The sequence below is a fragment of the Pseudonaja textilis genome, chromosome 2, assembly GCF_049901715.1.
Source record: "Pseudonaja textilis isolate UNSWEBS1 chromosome 2, rPseTex1.2, whole genome shotgun sequence".
NCBI lineage: Eukaryota > Metazoa > Chordata > Lepidosauria > Squamata > Elapidae > Pseudonaja > Pseudonaja textilis.
This window is the reverse complement of record NC_141991.1, coordinates 216,274,286-216,295,225: the sequence shown is the minus strand read 5'-3', so window position 1 is coordinate 216,295,225 and position 20,940 is coordinate 216,274,286. Positions and strand designations below refer to the sequence as shown.

Genomic DNA, 20,940 nt, shown 5'->3' with positions numbered 1-20,940 from the left:
GTTGCATACTGGAACCAAGTGGGATCAGAGATATCAATTAACCTATCCCTAATCTTTCCTGAATACAGTTATTTGCAAAGAGCTCTCACATAGCAATAGCATTAGCCTTATAAACCACTTTATAGTGCTTTACAGCCCTCTAAGCGGTTTACAGAGTCCGCATATTGCCCCCAACAATTTGGGTCCTCATTTTACCCACCTCAGAAGGAAGGAAGGCTGAGTCAACCTTGAGCCTGATGAGATCTGAACTGCACAGCAATGCTAATGTAATAATGTTCCCTAGCTCCCTTACAGTTCACAGTGAAATGCAAAAACAATACCTTCACTCATTTTCTGACTGGAATTCTTCAATTTGGTTATTTCTTGGCTTTCACAGTCTCTCATTTTCTTGTCTTCATTCCCAGTATTACGGTCTTTTATTTGGTCCTTTTCCTTATGCTTCTTTGATTTCTTTTTGGACTTTTTGTATAGCAATGAATGTTTTTCATTGGTAGACTTTGGGCACACTGACAGACTTTCAGAAGGTGCTGGGATTTCCAGTGGAGTCCTGGAAGTGTATTTTTGATGCTGGTCCTCATAAATATTGCCATTCTGGCTTAAGGTGTCAACTGGCAGGTCTTGGGTACCCCGACCTTCGGGAGTGCTTGGGGAATTGGAGTTAGAACTTGCAGTCTGGGGAGGATTTGAAACAGGGAGACAAGTTGAAACAAATGGTGGAGCAGTTGGGGCTGCAGCAACTGCAGGAGGTGGTGGTGGTTGAGAAGTTTCAGCACTTTTTTCACCAGAAGTAGGCAGATGGCTACTTAATGTTGGTTGAACTCTATTGGTAAGATGAGATATCCTTGGTTTTTTATTCATTAACGGATCAATAAAGTCAGAGTCCAAAAGACGTTTCTGCAATAAAATGATAAGTTAGTTTTCATTATATTAAAATTTCAATTTAAATTGTAAAGACTGCAATTACGAGTCATTTTACCCTGATGAGGAATAAAAAGAATGATAAAAATCAAGCATAAGTAGAAATGATATTAGTTAAAGAATAGTCATTTATAGCAGATTGCTAGAGTGGGATATAGTTGATTATATTTAATGGACAGTGAGGGTCCTCAGTAGGTACAAGTACTCAGTTTGGTTATTCCATTATTATACACAGTGCCTGGCAGGTCAGCAATAAACATTAGAAATATGTTTTCTGCACTAAAATGTGACCACTATTTCAGGCTTATGGGGGACAAAAGTTTTACATTTATAATGCCATGGTAATTTTCCAGTTGATAAAAAACCAGAATAATTAATAGTCCATGTAATACGGTAATACGGAGTTAGGGACCAGGCTTGACTATCACATTTCTGAGGTAAAATACTATATATAAAATCTTCTATCACTTTTAATACTAATGAGTTCAGCTCACAAAACTTAAAACACATAGTTTTTACTTAATCTCATATCTTTAAAAACATTTTTAAGAGTCAAAGAACTGATTTTCCAGCCTCTGATTAGGCTCAGTCCTTCTTCAAGCCATGAATAAAATCATCACACTTGACTGTGGAGATAATCTTATTTTAAAAACAAAGATTGACTCTGTGCTGAAGAAGATAAGGATACAAACTCAGGCTGTGTGTTATTTATTAATTCAGAAGCTACTTGATGCTTCTTCAAGATACTTTGGTGTGGGATTGCTAATCTAGAAAAACAACTAATGGCAAGCATATGGCAACTAAAGCAAACTGGTTAGCCTCAGATTAGTAGGCACACGCTTATTTCAGGATAATGCAGAAGCTTCTACCAGCTTTATACACTGCTCAAAAAAATAAAGGGAACACTTAAACAACACAATGTAACTCCAAGTCAATCACACTTCTGTGAAATCAAACTGTCCACTTAGGTAGCAACACTGATTGACAATCAATTTCACATGCTGTTGTGCAAATGGAATAGACAAGAGGTGGAAAGCATAGGCAGTTAGCAAGACATCCCCAATAAAGGAGTGGTTCTGCAGGTGGTGACCACAGACCACTTCTCAGTTCCTATGCTTTCTGGCTGATGGTTTGGTCACTTTTGAATGCTGGCGGTGCTTTCACTCTAGTGGTAGCATGAGATGGAGTCTACAACCCACACAAATGGCTCAGGTAGTGCAGCTCATCTAGGATGGCACATCATTGCGAGCTGTGGCAAGAAGGCTTGCTGTGTCTGTCAGCATAGTGTCCAGAGCATGGAGGCGCTACCAGGAGAGAGGCCAGTACATCAGGAGACATGGAGGAGGCCGTAGGAGGGTAACAACCCAGCATCAGGATCGCTACCTCTGCCTTTGTTCATGGAGGGACAGGAGGAGCACTGCCAGAGCCCTGCAAAATGACCTCCAGCAGGCCACAAATGTGCATGTGGCTGCTCAAATTGTCAGAAACAGACTCCATGAGGGTGGTATGAGGGCTCGACGTCCACAGGTGGGGGTTGTGCTTATAGCCCAACACCGTGCAGGATGTTTGGCATTTGCCAGAGAACACCAGGATTGGCAAATTCACTACTGGCGCCCTGTGCTCTTCACAGATGAAAGCAGGTTCACACTGAGCACGTGTGACAGACGTGACAGGGTCTGGAGATGCCATGGAGAACGTTCTGCTGCCTGCAACATCCTTCAGCATGACCATTTTGGCAGTGGGTCAGTAATGGTGTGGGGTGGCATTTCTTTAGAGGCCCACACAGCCCTCCATGTGGAGGTAGCCCGACTGCCATTAGGTACCGAAATGAGATCCTCGGACCCCTTGTGAGGCCATATGCTGGTGCAGCTGGCCCTGGGTTCCTCCTAATGCAAGACAATGCTAGACCTCATGTGGCTGGAGTGTGTCAGCAGTTCCTGCAAGACGAAGGCATTGATGCTATGGACTGGCCCGCCCGTTCCCCAGACCTGAATCCAATTGAGCACATCTGGGACATCATGTCTCGCTCCATCCACCAACGCCATGTTGCACCACAGGCTGTCCAGGAGTTAGGGGATGCTCTAGTCCAGGTGCGGGAGGTGATCCCTCAGGAGACCATCCGCCACATCAAGACCATGCCCAGGCATTGTCGGGAGGTCATACAGGCACGTGGAGGCCACACACACTATTGAGCCTCATTTTGACTTGTTTTAAGGACATTACATCAAAGTTGGATCAGCCTGTAGTGTTTTTTTCCACTTAAATTTTGACTGTAACTCCAAATCCAGACCTCCATGGGTTGCTAAATTTGATTTCCATTGATAATTTTTGTGTGATTTTGTTGTCAGCACATTCAACTATGTAATGAACAAAGTATTTAATAGGAATATTTCATTCATTCAGATCTAGGATGTCTTATTTTGTGTTCCCTTTATTTTTTTTGAGAAGTGTACTTCAGAATTCAATCCTATTTTTCAAGGGAGGCACAAAAGGCAGTGAAACCAGCAGACCACAGAGACAAATCCCTCCATTCTTTTGTGCCTTTCTGATTTATGCCAGTATACTCCTTCATAAACAGCTGATATAGAAACTTCCTGAAGTTTTAGGAACATTATATTTAAATTTTCAGCATACTTACATATGCTCTCATAAACTCATGTGAAGTATTGAGTATACCTTGTTCTTTGTAAGAAAGCTTTCAAATAAAAAGCAAAGTAATACTATGCTTTTCAAATTAAAATTATTTTTGTACAAAGGGTTCATTATAGTATAATATAACTAAGGAAATAAGAATTTTAATATTTGAGGACAAATCAGATGCATACATGCACACACACTTCATTTTGTGGCTCTCATGTTGACACAAAAAATGGAATGCCATGAGAGCCAGCTATCATTTGACGCAACACTGATGTGGCAATACCTAAGTTGCAGAACATGTTCCTGCCACTGAAGGAAATAGGATATATTTCCTATATAAGATATAGCTTTGGATTACATATCTAAATAAATCAGTTTTGAATAATACTCTCCCTCTCCCTCTGTGTGTGTGTGTGTGTGTGTGTCTGTGCATGTGTAGAGTTGCCTTTGGTGAGATAGGCAATGTAGAAATTTAGTAAATAAATACTGTATCAAATAAAATATTCCAAAAGTCAAACAAAAATCTATTTGGAAAGTAATGGAAATTGGGGACTTTGCTACTTTAATTAATCTTATTTGTTTTAATTAATCTACTTTGGAAAGTTTTAATTAATCTACTTTGGAAAGTAATGGAAATTGGGGACTTTGCTACTTTAATTAATCTTATTTGTAATTATACAATTTCTATTCAAATTGAAACAGTATTGTCATTAAAACTGTTTTTATCACATATACAGTATGTAGTGGTGAGCATGACATTTAGCCAAATTATATATTAACTGGACTTAAAGATTGACAGGTAGTTTTTTTCAAAACAGAGTCTGAAGCCTTCCTGGGTTTCATTAGTGATCTGAAGACACACTCAGACTGCAGAAATTCCTCTCCAGATTCCTCATATAGAAAATATATCAAGTATAATTTGTGATTGATATCTCTAGTTCCTAATTGGTAGGGTTCTTCTGTTTTATGAAAGGAACTATAATTATAGTGTTTTGGGAAAGTAAACTGAAATAACATGTAGCACAAATGTTCCTGTGATTTTTCTTCTCTGTTTTCTCTTTCTAAGGGTAAGAATTATAGGAGAGATTTGATGGAATCTATAGGACTTGAGGAGTGAGTTCTTGTTTGGAAATAAATGAATGTTTAAGTCCCTTTTTCTTTCAATTGCTGGTTTCATATCCATCACCAAAGCTGTTTTAAAATTATTCCGTGGCTTTGTGGTCACAGCATAAAAAAGTTTTATTATCTAAATTCCCAAGTCTCTGAATCTATCCTTCAGAAATTTTCCATGCGTCTAGCTTAGAGATACTTAGATGAGGCACTTCATTTTTATAGAAATAGTCAAAAACAAAAGTATACACCATAGAGAAGGAACAAGGAATAAATTACTGAAACCCTTCTGAAATATTGTACATTTCTTAAGTAGGCTCATTTTTCCCTATTCATCATAATGATCAGCCTCTGGAAAGGACCTCAACTTTTCTTTTTTTTAAAAAAATGTATTATATTAATGACACTTTGGAAGGATTTATATCCTCAAGGTCAGGATATAAACTGATAGCCCAAACTCATCTGCAAGAATACTTCAGAGACATTGTGGTGAGGATGCTTATCTATGTGTTTAAATTCTTGTGGGATTACCAAATCTTGCAAATATTTCTGTTGTGCTGATTTGGATGAGCTTTGGTAGGTGTGCTTCATCCTAAATTGCTCTAAAACCAACATTTTTCATCAGTATATCAAAAAGAGAAATGCTATTGTTATCTGTTGATATTCAGTGAAACTGATTTACAGATGTAATAGTTAATACTTTGAAAACGTAACATATCCTTCTGTGAAGTCAAAATACTTGTGCTTCTTCTGCAGTGTTGCCTATGTTAGCCAGCAGCAAGTCTTTCAATCCAACCTTTGTATGCAACAGGACTGTACAGAAAAGACCCAAAGTTCAGAGCAAGCCTCCATCAGTCACACATTGATCTTCTCCAATGGATGTTTCCTCCACCCCTCAACATTTGTTACATATTATCTTATTACAAGATATAGAATTAAAGTGACAAGGAAAATACCTGAGAAGGGGAAGAAGATGCAGCCTCTTTGACAGTCCTCAAAGGAGACCCCAGGTTACTGGTGCTGGTGGCATTCTGAGATGAATGTAGTTTTCTGTAAAGATTATCCATGTTCAGTATCACAAAGAAAATCAAAATGCCCTAAACTAAATCAAGGTTGTAAAGTTATTTAATTTTTCTGGATGTTTACAGACGATGTGAAGAGGATTTCAACCTACCGAGAAAGTATTAATTCCAGTGACTGTCTATCTATTTCATTATATCCAGGCCAATCTTTTTGAACTTCCTTATAAATATATTCTTTCAAAGTGTAAGAGTTGTCTTTTGGATTCAGATTAGCTACCTACAGATTAGAGATAAAAACACAAACACTTAAAATTAACTGAAAGATAAAGTATCTGAAAAAATCACACTTAATATCATGAAGTTTAATAAAAAAAAATTATGGTTCTTATGGTCCATAATTAAATATTTAATTGGTAAATTATTAAAACTGTATTATCAGAAACAGATTTCTAAAAAAGAAGGAACATAAAATCCACCACTATAGTTTAAGTATGTTTTTCAATAGAAAACCAGAACTAATAGGATAATAGAAAGAAGCCATTCTATTAATTGTGGATCTGTTGCAGGGTCACAGTTTTGGAAGACTACCTAACCTGAGAGAATTACTAAAATCTTTCTCAAGAATGTTGGGTTTAGATTTTAAACAAGAGGGCAACTCAATGTTGACTCTGCATTATGAATTAAGTGAGCCTGAACTTGGTGGACATAGTGGCTTAAACAGCTTCAGCTTTTCTCAGCGTGGAGTCAGTCCTTCAGTTTTCAGTGCTTCCTACAAACTGTCATTGGGTTCTTTATACTCTGGACCAAGTAGGGAGCTGGAACCTAATCTACTTGATCACTGGACAGCTGCTCCTTGAGAATGAATTGCAAAAACAGAGGTCCTAGTAAATAGTTCATGAGTGGAATAGTTGGGGGATAAGGAATATCATGTTGTTCAATGTTGAGGTGCAACTTGTTTGAGTCCACTGACACACATTTCTAGATCATTTTTGGACTTGTAATCTTTGGAAGTTGATAATACTTATTTGGCAGCTAAGTATTTCTTTTTGTGTTTTTCCTCCTTTTTTGGACTATTACATCTTAGAGATATATTAAATTAACCTTTGTTAAAGTTTTTCAAAAAGCCGGGCAACCAAAACGATATCAGAAAATTAATGAGAAAAAAGTCAGGCTTCCCTTTAATTATAAAAAGAAAAGTTTATTTTGTTGGTGAATCTCTAGTTTTAAATTACTAATTCATAATTTGAGGGAGATGGATGGTTTAGAAATATGGAATATAAATATTTTTATGTGGACTCTGTCTTCTCATAGTACCTCTTGTCCTACTTTACCTGACTGGATTGGCCTTGATTAGGAATATTGTAATTAGCTTAGTCTGTGCATTGTTGACTGATTTAGTTTTAGACACTTTGGCTGACATCTACTGGCAACTGTTGATAATTATAACATTAAAACTGCAATTCACTTTCTTCCTTGCTTTATTTTATTTTTATTTTATTTTGTTTTTTTGATCACTTTAGAATTGCAGCATGCAAAGTTTGAGGAGATATCAGAAAACCATTCACTGAGTAGCTGCTGAAGGAGAAAGAGAAATGTCAGTTACATCTATCTTAGTTAAATGTTTGAGGAACAGGATACTAAGTTTTCATCATTTGAAATAAAGTTTGAAAAAATGGACGAGATGGATAATTTTGTAAGGTGCCAAGGATGTTTTAGTACACTTTATAAAGAAGGGATAAGAGACGTTTTCAACAGCATTCCATCTCAAAACTGAAAATTGTCAATGAAGAGATAATCATCCTAAATTAAATTCTGATCCAAATTTTTCATAAAAGAAGAGTATTCTTTTTTTAACCGAAACACTGAAGTTGAAAACTATTCCACTTCATTGGGAAAAAATAGAAGGGATAACTTTTATTTTTCAACATGAAAGATTTTGATTAATATTGTTCAAAGTACCAGAGAATTTTTTCAGAAATTTAAAGTAGAGTTGCAAGAGACTCAAAGAGAAAGTACAGAGAATATTGATAAGCAATTGACTAAAAACAAAAAAACTCCAGGATGCTTAAGACAATGAAAAAGACAATTTGGAACCTGGTGTACAAGACCAGATTTATCTAACCATGGAATATAGATGCCTTTTTTCTTTCTTTCTTTTGAACTTGAATTTAACTTGGAATATAAATGAGGCAAATTCCATTCACAAAAGGAAAGAGTGTATTTCACTACATGAAGAAATTAAAATAAGATATAATTTACTTACAAGAAACACATATCAGAAATAAAGATGTGAAATACTTGATTTATAAAAACTTGGCAGATGACTTAGTTTTGGCAACACCAAAAAATCCCAACGGAGTAGTACTACATGTTAAACCCCAATTAAAATCACAATTAATAATAAGTAATAAGACAGTATATTTGTAAGGGTGAAAATTCAATTACAAGAATGTGAAACTTTTGTTTTGGGATTTTATAAACAATTTATGGAACAACTGATAAACCTTGCTGTTTTTTCACAATTAGGAAGGGTTTTGTTCCCACAAAGTTAAAAATTAAAAACACCCCAGAAAAATTACTAAATACTTTTTTGATTTGATGGACATTTTAATATTAATAGATATATGGAGACATAAAAAGGATAATTCTAGAGATTATTTTCATAATGACACCAATCATTCTTAAGAATAGATATGATAATGGATTTCCAAAAACCTGTTACTCAGGCCTCTAAAGTGAGGATTGTAGAAAAAAAAATTCTAATCATAATCTGGTGATTTTGGTTTTTAAAAAGAAACCCACATCTTTTACAAGGAGATTAAATGCATTACAATGCATTAACAATTGAAACATCATTACTGAAAGTCTAAACAGTTAAAGATTGGAAAAAGTTAAGTTTGCGTATTTGATTTATAACACTATCCTTAATTTTTGGGTGTACAAATAATATCAGAGTAAAAAAGGAAGAATAGGGGATGAATAGCAAAAAAGGATCAATATATTTCAAGTTATAGCCATAATATGCAATGTCAAATCTTAATTCAGTGCTATATGAATTTCAATATGCCCAAATTAAAAAGCTGCATGTGTGACCACAAACTCATTTTGATCTCAGCAAATACAATTTTTGAACTAGGAGAAAGCAGAAGTGTAAATAAAATTTCACCTGCTGAAGAATAGCAGCAAGGGAATTCCTATCTTTTTGACTAACACCATCTTTTAATAAGCGGGCAAGAAGTTCTGGTTTCTTGTAGGTCTTTAGTGCCAATAAATGAATTATTCTATCCTTATAAGGCCGCTGTGAAATACTGTTGTTTGTATGGGTCTTCCGTATTGTATTTGCAGGGTTGATGGGGGTAGACCTTTTCCTTTCAGGAACTGCATCTGGAATACTTTGTGGTGCTTTTCGAATTTGTACTCTTTTACCTACAAGCAATAAAAACAATGTTTTTTATCTGTACACTTCCAACAAACCTGAAATTTATTTCCCAACAAAAACTGAAAAAGAAATCTAAGTCAAATGCAGGAACATACAGTTTTAACTATGTTTAGAATGTCACATGTTTAATTTATGTAAATCATAAATTCACTTCATGACTCTCATTGTTCAAGACACAAGTAATCATGTCTGATAATTTCGAGCACTGTATAATCAGTGATGAAACAGAATTATGAAATTATATTCTTCAGTGACAGCAACATGTAATTGAGTGGAACAATCAAAAGCTATTTTTATTAGCCAAAAGTTATGGTCTCCTAATAGTTCAATAGTGCTTCAAAAGTGGTAATTTAAGAATGCATGAGCTAATAGATGGCTAGCTGAAGAACAATGGGACACAAATTTCTGCTCCCTAATCTCTCAAAAGTTCTTTAAGACAATCCACAATTGTCTTCCACTTCTATTCTCAAAACACTTGAGAATCAGAACAAAGAATGCCATTTAGTCACTATCCTACTCTGAAATTGTTATTGCAAGTCTTGAAATAATAAGTTTTAATTCCCATTCCACCAGGGAATTTGCCATTACCAGTGAGACAGGAAAAAAAGTGTGTCCCCTTCCCTAATCCATGTTCTCACTTTCTATTTGGTGAGTTTTTCTGCTTATATGTCAAAAGAGAAGGAAGAGAGTAAGAGCAATAGAATGTGTGCATAGTTCATAGTGTGAGAGTTGGAAACTTGTCACCTCATTTTTATCCTATTACAGAAGAACAGTAAGACAAAATTATGTGACAGGAGAGGTGAACCACCACAAGAAAATACCAGATGACTGTGGCTTCAAACATTGATTTGAAAGTGGCTTTGAATTGGCAGAATCTTTGTTGGAATTTCAAATCAAGTAATACCATTTGACTATAGAAGAAATTAAGACTGCTTAGGAACAGTACACTTAGAAATTATTTACAAAATTGATACTATAATGCAGAACAATAGATTGGATAAAAGAGAGATTAAGGCTGATCTGAATTGGGGATTTGGATTTCAAACAAATGCCAGATTACAAAAGTGACTTTGAAAAAAATGTTATGGATCTGAAAATGGATTTTAAAATGTCAGAATTTAAAAGCTACATGAAAAAAGATGGATTTAAAAATGAAGCCAGTTTGGATAATTAAATATTAATAATTGTAGGAAGTCCCCCTTCTTAGAACAATGAAATATTTTGGTAAATATTAAAAAGGCAGGATAAAATGTGTCCCCTAAAGGAGAAATAAAAAAATCTTACAGGAGGCAGAAACCAGCCTGTTTCCCTGTCCCATGCAGAAACTGAGGAGGCCAGTTTTGAGAAATGTACGATTTGGTAATCCATTTAGGATTTGCATTTCCTCTTCTGCCTATAGAGCTAGCTATGACCTCTACATAACCACTACATGACCCTCATAGGAATCCAGAAGCTATAAAAACCCACCCATTTTAAACTCCATTTTGTCAGCTGCCCAGAATCACAAACCCTGGTGGTTCTGTTCACCAATATATGGACCTTCTTTCCAATCAGCCTCCATTTTGTTTCCAGCATCTTTCTTGCAGCTTGGAACTGAACCAGTGAATTTTCCTTCTAACAATTATTACTCATTCAATATTAAATATTAATAATTATTAAAATAATCATTTTTTAATAAATAGAGACATATACATAGTAAATTAGAAGAATGATTTGGAAAGCTTTCTTATCTTGGATTTACAAAAGGAACATGTTAAACTACTGAAACTGTAACTGAAAAGAGAGAATAAGAGAAAATAACAAAAAAATCAACTTTATATAATATTTTGGGTATTAAATGATGCAATAATTAGAATTTAAGCAATAACAGAAAAGAAAAAAAAGCAACCATACCTACATATGGTCCACCCGGTTTTATGACTTTTGTACTTCGATTACGAGACTCTTCTTCTGCCTGGGTCATACGTACTCTGGTCATTTGGTAAGAATCATTTGTTGCACATATAGTAATTTTATCCTGTATAAATCCCAGGCAATTGAGCTGTGATGATCCAGTACTAAGCAATACAGGAAGAAAACAATTTTATTTGCAACAAATATGTAAAATGAATTGTCCCAATAATATTCAACATCTTTCTATACATTTAATGATAGCTATCAACTGTGAGACACTTCTGCTTTTTGCCAATAATATAGGAAAATCTGTAAAATTCAGCAATCTTTAAAAATATCTATATAGGTTAAACTAGAAAATTAAACCAAATGAAGTAATTTTCTATTAAATCAAATGAAATATAAAATTATTTGTGAAAGCTTAGCCATATTAATGAAATCAATTTCACTTCTAAGGCTTTCAAAAAAGTTATTCCAGTTGTTGATTGTCAAGTAATTAGTATTCCTTTTTGAATCTGGAGGAACCATATATTGATTATGAATAACTGCCATGTTATTCAGTGACATAATACTAAGTAATCATCACAATATTTTATGAGAAAAAATCAAGACTTTGCTCTGGAAAGTATTTTATTTTGTTTGTCCTTAAACATAAACTAGATTGAACTGAACTCAACTACATTGTTGCTATTTTCTTCTCACGGTTACTTTCTGGGATCATTTTTTAATTTCTTAATCTACTTGCAACTCTATGTCATCTCAACCATTTGGAAAGGAGATGTACATTAATAATTAAATAAATAAATAAGCCTTTTTCACAAATATGGGTCACAGATATTTATTTTGACTGATCTTTACCAGAAAGCTGGTAAAATTTCAGGATTTTTTGGTTTTGGGTTAAAGAACAGATTTCATATTTTTAATTCTACATTTAAATTTTTAAAAATATTCATTTCCCTAAAGGATGCTTATGATTTACATCCTCTATACTCTATTATACAATAGTAATATTTATATTGCTTCAAGGTCAAGTAATTTTCTGTACAAAATAACTTGAAAGATGCCTATGTGAAGCTTAAAGAGTGATTTATTTCAAAGGAGATTAAGTCAATTACATTATAATAAATTCTTCATATTATAGTGAGGCAGTAAAGCAAATCAAAAGCCTAGGAATTTACTTTGGAAAGACTGGGAAGTGATTTGGAGATTTGACAGATTTTCTTATGCCTACTACTTTTGCAGCCTCAAATACTAATGCAGAAGGGGAGGCTTCAGTGATATAAGAGGCTGTCTTGTGGATTGTTTTATTTTTTTTTCAAAACCTCTATCAATGAACTTAGAGGAGAGGTATTCTGCTGTTTGTGCCTCAAATTCTGCTAGAGTTCTATAAAAATGATAGCAACTTGCTGATCACATAAAAATTAAGGAAAACTTGTTTGGACCTCGGATGCAAGATCACCAAGAAATACCAGAGTAGATAAAACAAAACACCTTATAATGGTAACAAAAAACCTACATGGGTGTGTGCATGGGATCACCCAGAGTTGAATTTGATTCAGAGTAGGCCATCAAGAGTCGTGGTGACGCAATGGTTAGAATGCAATAATGTAAGCTAATTCACTGCTCAGTCCAGGAGTTCGATTCTGACCTGCTCAGGGTTGACTCAGCCTTCCATCCTTATGAGGTCGGTAAAATGAAGACCCAGATTGTTGGGGGCTATATGCTAACTCTGTAAACAGCTTAGAGAGGGCTGTAAAGCACTATGAAGTGGTATATAATTCTACATGCTATTGCTATATGATCTTCTGCTAGAATCCATTTAGGCAGATGGGGGAGAGAGGAAAAAAACTGACTCAACTGGATTCTTCTGCTCTTTTCTGGATTGGATTTGTCCTTTCCTGTGCAATTCCCTATCTTGTTCGAATTTATTTAAATCTATCCTCCATCAACTTTCAAATCTCTTTATTTGACCCACATTAGAGCTTGTGACTATTTTGGAGTTCTTTGGCTCTTTCATTTTCAACTGTCATTCTTTCATAGACTATTTCTTCATACACATGCTGAATTATATCTACTAGTACCATAGTTCCTGACTTACTACCGGTTTGATAACTGTTCAGAGTTACAACAGTCTCAGAAATGGTACTTTATGGCCCTTAAAACACTTCTGGCTGTTATCAAATGTCAGCCCTCCCTCAATCACATGATTCAGGCACTTGTTAATAGGCTCACATTTATGATCAGTTGCAGTAATTCATGGAAAAAAAGTCCATTTGGGGAAATGTATTTGCACTACTAAGATTGTGTGATTCACTTAATGACCATGGTTCAAAGGCGTGACAGTGATTCTCTTGACTACTGTAAAAACGGTTGTAAAGTTGGGTCTGGTCACATAGGTGCTTCAGTTTATGGCTGTCATGACTTACAACTGAAATTATGACCCCAATTGTGATTGTAAGTCAAGGACTACCTGTTCAATAGTGGTAACACATGTCATTTTTCCAGAATTAATTTCATAATTAGCTCATAATATATTATTTCTACTGACAAGCTCTAGCCAGAAGGTACTTAGAATAGTAGAGTCAGTCAGAAGATGCCAGACACTTTAACCTTAGTAAGACTTTATTTTTAAACAGTATTTGAAGAAAAAAGAATATATCATTTTCTGATTTATTTCAATATTTCTCTGTTTCGTTGAACTATTTGGAAGTTATTAGGACATACTTTCCCCAACCTGTTATTTTTCAGTTAAAAGAGCTTCAAAAGAAATATTTGAAGAATTTAATACTGTGAAATCCCTGAAGTGATCTGGCAGGATATACCAATCTACCATTCTCTATTTTCATCCCAATCTTCCCTTATATACCAATCTTTCTGATTCCAGTCTCAAACTGGTTTAGATTTAATCATGTTGCCTTTAAATCTCCTATTCAAATTAAATCTCTCAGTTTTGAATTTTAGGTCTCTAGTGTGCCTGTAATAACTGTATTTTTACATTCCTTCCTCCATCAAGTTAAGTAGTCTAATATATTTTTCTTTTAATTAAAGGTATTGAAAGATATAGGAACAGTATTAGATGAGCAAAATGCAATGAATCTTCATTTTAAAATACCTTTTAGGTGCCTAAAAAAGGGTTTCATCTAACAGAAATAATAATCTATACAAGTATCTTTCAGAAACATACTGAATATGGATTTTATGTTTACATTTTTCCTGAAGTTATGTAAACAACCGTGTTAGCTTTTGATCTTGTTATATTTGCTTTTATATTTGTTCCTTCCTTTCTATTTCTTTTTTATTATCAATGTTCTGATTCTGTTCATCTTAATAAAATTCTTAGATTCCAAAAAAGGTAATTTGATAACCTCAAAATTTAAAACTACAGCATTTTCTCTTAATTTTCAGATGTTTTTAAGTCTACATTTAATATATGAAACACACATGTACACACACACACGTTTGATCATATAATTATTTCATCCTGGATTTGTTCTCCATTTCTAGAAGGCTGAGAAATAAAATAGTTCTTTCTCACTGTGAATTTAGTGGAGTATCTCTCAGCCATGTGTGTACTGTTACAAACGAATAGAATTCCAAAGTAGACAACATAATTTGATATATGTACAAAACAAAGGAGGACCGGAGGTAGAACTGGCATTTTCCACCGACAACATAATGAGTTCTAAACAAGACAATTTCTCAAACTGTATTTTTCAAAAGACCACAACAATTTTAGAATTAGAGTTTATACTTAGTATTTGCTGAGTTGAATTCTTTTTCCATTCTTCATAGCAACAAGGCTACAGACACCAGCAACAATTAAAAAAAACAATTTCACTTTTATTACCATTAGTAAATCTTTTACCTTGAAACAGTTTGCTGGACACAATCAAAGCTTCCCTGAGGATTATCTTTGCCAACATTTGACAGGTAGAAATCAAAGGTATGGACTTCATTTGGGACATCGGTTTTGGGAATCTTTACAAGCTGAAACACAAAGACAAATATTTATCTATAATGTTATAATTATGAAACTAAGCAGATACTTTTTCATATTTACAACTATTTTACAATATAGGATTCTGATATAACAAATGAAATTTTAGTCTGTCATTGACACATCCATTGAGTCCAAGAAAGACATGGAATTTAATTCAAACATTTAATATTTAAATTCAATAAATTGTCTTTTGGGCATAAAACTTCTAACAATATTATTTTTACATTTAGAAATATTGCAAGTAAGCTGCCTCTTTCACTGGGAAGACTTAAAACAAACAGAAAATAATTCAAGTAATTTTGTTGACTCTTATCCCTGGTTCTGAAGATACTAAACATTACAGTAGCCATATATCCTACTTTTCATAAGGATGTGTTTGCAATATATTTCCTTCTCTTCTTTTGATGGACTAAAAAAAGATACAATTCCAAGATTATTGGCTATGAAGCATACCAGTAGTATCCCACAAATGCCATTTGCAACCTGCACATTAGATTTCCAATAAGCACAGTCAATGAGAAGCTGTTAGGAAGTTGCAAGTCACAATCACATGATATTGTGGTTCACAATATGTGGTGATTCACTTAATGACAACAGCTGGAACTGTTTAAGTTGGTGAGGTCATGTAACATTTTATTTAACAACTGCACCACTTAACAACAGAGAAGTCAGTCCCAATTGTGGTTGATAAGAAAGTATTACCTCTATATACAGGTGTTTAGGGTAAGAATATTTTAAAAAATGGGTAAAAAAAACACTGAAAATGTCTTCCATTAGTGTTATACATGAGTAGCATCTTTCACCTGCCAAAAAGAGGAGCTCTACATTTTGTATCAACTGCGACTTCTAAGTAGTCTAGTTATGACCCAGGTGGTCAAGGCAAGGCAGACCTTTAGAGAGTCCTTTACTGTCGTCAAGAAGTGGTTCAACAAATGGCCCTCCAACAATCAGTAAGGGTCCACTCCATCCTATTCTGAAGGCAGTCACTCTCAGTCCCCCAAACAGCAGCCCATATATTACCAGGAAAGTCCACAAGGCAAAATCCAGACATAAGACAAAGACACACTACATGGCAAAGCCAATTCTGAAGGTAAAGTACAAGAAAGGGCAAAAGCAGTCCACAAGGCTAGGGCAAGACAAACAGCAGTTCTCAAAACAAAGGCAAAAAGGCACGAATCAAAGCCAGGGGGAGTGTAATCCAAAACAAACAATTGTTCCTGGCAAAGACTAGCACAGCTTCTGCTTAAGTCACTCCACTTCAAGCATGAGGAGGAATAGGGCTTCTCCCAAGTAGCCTGCAGACCTTCTATGAGCTTGCCTATGCTCCGCTCTCTGTGCCCTTGGATCAAGTGGAGGAAACAGATGTTCCTCATCAGAGGAGATCTGCTGCCTATCAGTACCATTGCCTGTCAGCAGCTGATCCTCCCCTGTGTCTGTGAAGGCAGGAAGCTCTCTGTCTTATCGACCACTTCCCCCAATACCGGAGGGGCCTAGGAAAGCAATGTCCTCAGCCCCTGGCCTCTCCAAACATGCCTGTTGACAGTCCCGGTTCAAACTCCTTCTCCTCCTTCGAATTGGGCTCCGATGGGGCCATGAGAAGTCAGTCCTATTTGTAATGTATTGCAAAAATTTGAGAGATGATGAGAATAAAAGGCACTGTTGCCAGAACCTCTTATTACTTCACATCCAGACATTATTATGCCCAAGTATAGACACCCAAACCCATAGAAGAAATTAAGTTGGCTGATAGCATATAATATGTCAGATCTCTGGATTAGTTCTTCCATTTGATTAATGGAGATATCAAGCAATATAGGGAATCCAAGCCAAAGCTGCTACTCATGCATCACCCTCCATAACCCATCCTTTTAAATATGTGCATATGTATCATTAAGCAATGCCCCCGCACAAAAATCTTAAAAATATATATTCAGAAGAATATCATGCTGAATTTTTAAAAAATGCCAAATGTATTGCTCTTCCTTTCAGCAGAGAGCTTAACAAACTTTTCTAATCTAAAACCACTCCCATAGTGAAAGTAAGAGTCAACCAAGAATAAGTTGGCAGCCATCAGTCAAGCAAATTGCTGAGACAGAAGAACATGCTTGTATGTTACTTCATGGTTTACTTGACATGAATGGGTGTAACATTCCATTGTTTATGAGACCTATGTGAAATAGTTGCCTCAAAGAAGGCAAATGATAAGGAGTAGACTGAGGTAAGCAATACCTATGTGTTTCACAAGCTTGATCTGCATGCAAAGCTAGCCTCCTGCATTTTGTTGAACTATCAGCTTTCGAATAAGAAATGACTGACAGTCTATGTAGCTCACTTGTATACATAATTATATAGGGAGGGGCTTTTCCTCAATAACATAGAACATGCTTTATGTACCTAAAAGAAAAATTCCTATCTTTACAAAATTCAGGCAATATTGAGAAAAGCCTGCCTGAGAAACTACTGCTACTGATCCTAAGATAAGTAGCTATCATGAGTAATCTATGTGAGGAGTAGGAGCATTGCATACACAATGAAAGAAATGGTATCCTGTAAATATGTTTTCCAAAGGTTTCCATAAAGAAATGTTCTCAGAAGGGCATCATTTGCAAGTATAGATAACACCCTTTACTGTTCTATTCAGGGGTGGGATGCAAATATTTTTACTACTGGTTCTGTGGGTGTAGTTAGGTGGGTGTGGGCATGGCTTCTTTTTTACAGCCCCCCCCGCCGCATTCCATTTTTTTTTGCCTCCTGGGAGGCCGTTTTTGCTTCCAAGAGGCTTCCCTGAAGCCCAAGAGGCAAAAAACGCAGCGCAGATGGGCTGCACAGTACCCGCCCTGCGCTCCATTTTTTTTGCCTCTTGGGCCTCTGGAAAGCCTCCTTGGTGAAGCAATAAAACAGTGAGGGGGATCTTGGCACAGGTGTTCGTCTGAACAGCTGATCGTTTGGAGGAAAAAAAAATACCGGTTCAGCCAAACTAGTAGCTGATTTTTTACTACTGGTTCGGCCGAACGGTAGCATTTTTTACTACTGGTTCGCCCAAACTGGGCTGAACTAGTAGAATACCACCACTGGTTCTATTAGACACAAAAAAGAATAGCTGCAGTTGAAGTGGCAATAAAAACTAAACATATTCACCTATGATTGTGAGTGACAGCACAATATGATTCCAGATTTGATAAGCAATATCAATAAAGCAACCAAGCACCAACAATCCATTTAGCAAGAGAGCAGAGAAATTGCAATGTGAACTTATTTATAAAAATAAAGCACTGAATTCTAGCATGTTGAATAGGTAACATTCTAAAAGTCTTTAGATTAATAAGATGCTATAAATTACAAGTACTATTTTTAGCCTAACTTTTGCAAACAAATTATCTCTGAATCTACTGGTTATAAAAAAGACAAGAGTAATATGATCTGCTCAATTGATGGCTGATCAATGTGCAACTCTGGTTAAACGATAGCTTGAATTCACGAATCGGGATAGAAGTTACAGTGCTTCTATCTTTAAGCTGAATAAATAGGAGCAAAGAAAGATTTCCTCCCAAAATGCTTTAACAAGTGGCTAACCAAAAGTCATGTTTTAATAAATTATCAATATGGATTGCAATTCTATATTGCCTTCTCAGTATTCTTATATAACAAACATCTGAACATGTTAATACATTATCAACCAAATTATTCCTACTATAGTAGCAACTTTGGAAACTAGAGAAAACTACTTGTTACTGAAAAATCAAAGATACAGTACTTTGCAGTCTAGAACTTAGATTGTTAGAATATCTTTAATTTTAATAAGCATGCCTATTAAATATTTCTCACCCTTATCCTGATATTTGATTTTACTTTGCTCTTTGCCATGACTTAACAGTTATATTGGTTCAGAATAAGAATTATGGTCATGTTCTGTTTTGGGTGAATTCCAAACTTTTGGCAATTTATGAGAAATTTGGGGCAGAAAGATCCAGAAACACACTTTGTTCTACTTGAAAGGATTTTCCAGAACTCTGCCCCCAATATGTTGATTTGGGTAGAACTAAAAAGATTTTTTTAAAAAAAAACCTTTTGAAGGTTGATTGTGAAAGGACTTGATGGGAAGGGGAAAAGGGGAAATAATGTATTTAGTTTATATGAATATTGCGATTAATCCACCATTGATATAAGGAGCGGGAAAATTCTCCACCTTATTTTAAACAATATATCTCATTGAAATAATAAATTATTTTGATTAGTTTTTTTTTCTATGAAAGACATCTTTCTATATGCCTGTTTTCTTAAAATCATTTCTCTCCATAAGGGGTAGCAGCCCCATTCGGTTTTGATCCTACAGTATTTAAGGTATACAGTTTAGTATACCAGTGTGGGGTGACCACTTTCACTTTTGGCTTACTTATATTCTGCTTGTCATGCTGCATATTTAACTCTTGTCATGCACAATCTATTCTGCTATAAAATTAAACAGCCAATATTTGGCCCGGCTAAGGGTCACCTTGACTGAAATCTTCTGGGTATGCAGATCAAGAATGGCATATAAATACTGAGGAAACAGTTTGAGTGAGCAGTTTCAATAATCAAAAGGGTATGTAACTCAACTCTTCCTCATGCTTATTTCTATGAAACATGACAAATTCCATCTCCTGATAACTAGTTATCATAAGAATTTCATCATGTGCAAAGTACTTAACAATTTAACAAGCTATATTTTAAATAAGTGGATCAAATACAATTGAACTGCCTATACTGATTACCATGAAATTTGGTATAGTTCATCACCCCATAATAATCTATGTTTCGTGTTTTTTTTTCTAGTTCAAGCCAAAAAAAGATAGGCACTTTACCTCTTTCCCATGTTACATAATGAGAAAATTTACTAAAATCATACTCTGGAACCAGGAACTATTAGAATGGGCTACCATCAGACCAATCTGGGGCATGAAAGACTATTTCTGTAATACTAAACACAATCCTTGAAACAAATTAATCACTCTAACAGATCCAATAAGAATACGAACTGTGAGGCTTATTCATAATAATAATAACTATTACTATGAACCTTACTAATTATAGAGTCCAAGCCAACAGGGCTGTGCAACTCTTTGAAAATAATTAGATGTTTCAAAATTAATAGAAGAAAAATTCTTCAACTTTTTAAAACAGCTACACCTTTTCCCAAATCATGAAGCTGTCCTCTTTAATTGCCACATGATATTGGGAAACAACACAGCTGTTTTAAAGAGCTGCAGACAAGTGTTACATTCACACCTTTCTGCCTTCAAAATCAATTCTGAAACTTAATATAAAGCATTGTACAGCTATAAAAGCCAGTACAAATTCCCAAAATGATTTGAATGTTTTCCAGGCAAGCAATAACTAACTCAGATCAGTTCTGAGGATAAAATAAATGTGAAATTTAGTTACTGATATCATTAAAAGCAAATTCATGAATGCAGGATTTTTTGTGTATGTGTTGTACTTTTTATTTTGCTTTTTATTTTTCTTCTAGTAGTCATAGCCATAACATTCAAAGCATCTCATCCTTATAGAAAAAAACCTATTCATCTTCTATTCCATATTTCGAAAAAGAATTAAGAAAATTCAGGTAGCTAAGAGACAGTTAGAAAAATGAATAACCAGGTAGCCATCATATGCATACACCTGATATTTATAGACCCCCATAAACATGAATATGCCACATTTTACTGTATTTTTATCCATGGGTAATACTTTTTATTACTTTATAACATTTTATAACATGAAAGTACAACTATGCTTACGTAATTCTGATCAGTCTATGTTCTATTGAAAGTATTACTTCAGTTCATATTAGACAGTGACGGAGAAGTGTAGAGAAATAAAACTGCCAATATTATATTAAAAATAAATACAAGAAGAATTTGGTCACATACATAACTAGA

At 34.9% G+C, this 20,940-nt stretch overlaps 1 protein-coding gene across 1 annotated transcript in view; it reads right to left on the bottom strand.

Annotated features, from left to right (window-relative positions):
• Positions 1-20,940, bottom strand: part of ELL2 (elongation factor for RNA polymerase II 2) — a 41,077-nt gene that overhangs the window by 9,742 nt on the left and 10,395 nt on the right. Inside the window, exons 3-8 of the mRNA XM_026719264.2 lie at positions 14,888-15,009; positions 11,023-11,186; positions 8,857-9,116; positions 5,843-5,967; positions 5,625-5,718; positions 321-894 (exon numbers count right to left, since the gene is read on the bottom strand). Of these exons, the coding sequence (XP_026575049.1) occupies positions 321-894; positions 5,625-5,718; positions 5,843-5,967; positions 8,857-9,116; positions 11,023-11,186; positions 14,888-15,009 (1,339 nt within the window). The remainder of the gene's footprint in view (positions 1-320; positions 895-5,624; positions 5,719-5,842; positions 5,968-8,856; positions 9,117-11,022; positions 11,187-14,887; positions 15,010-20,940) is intronic.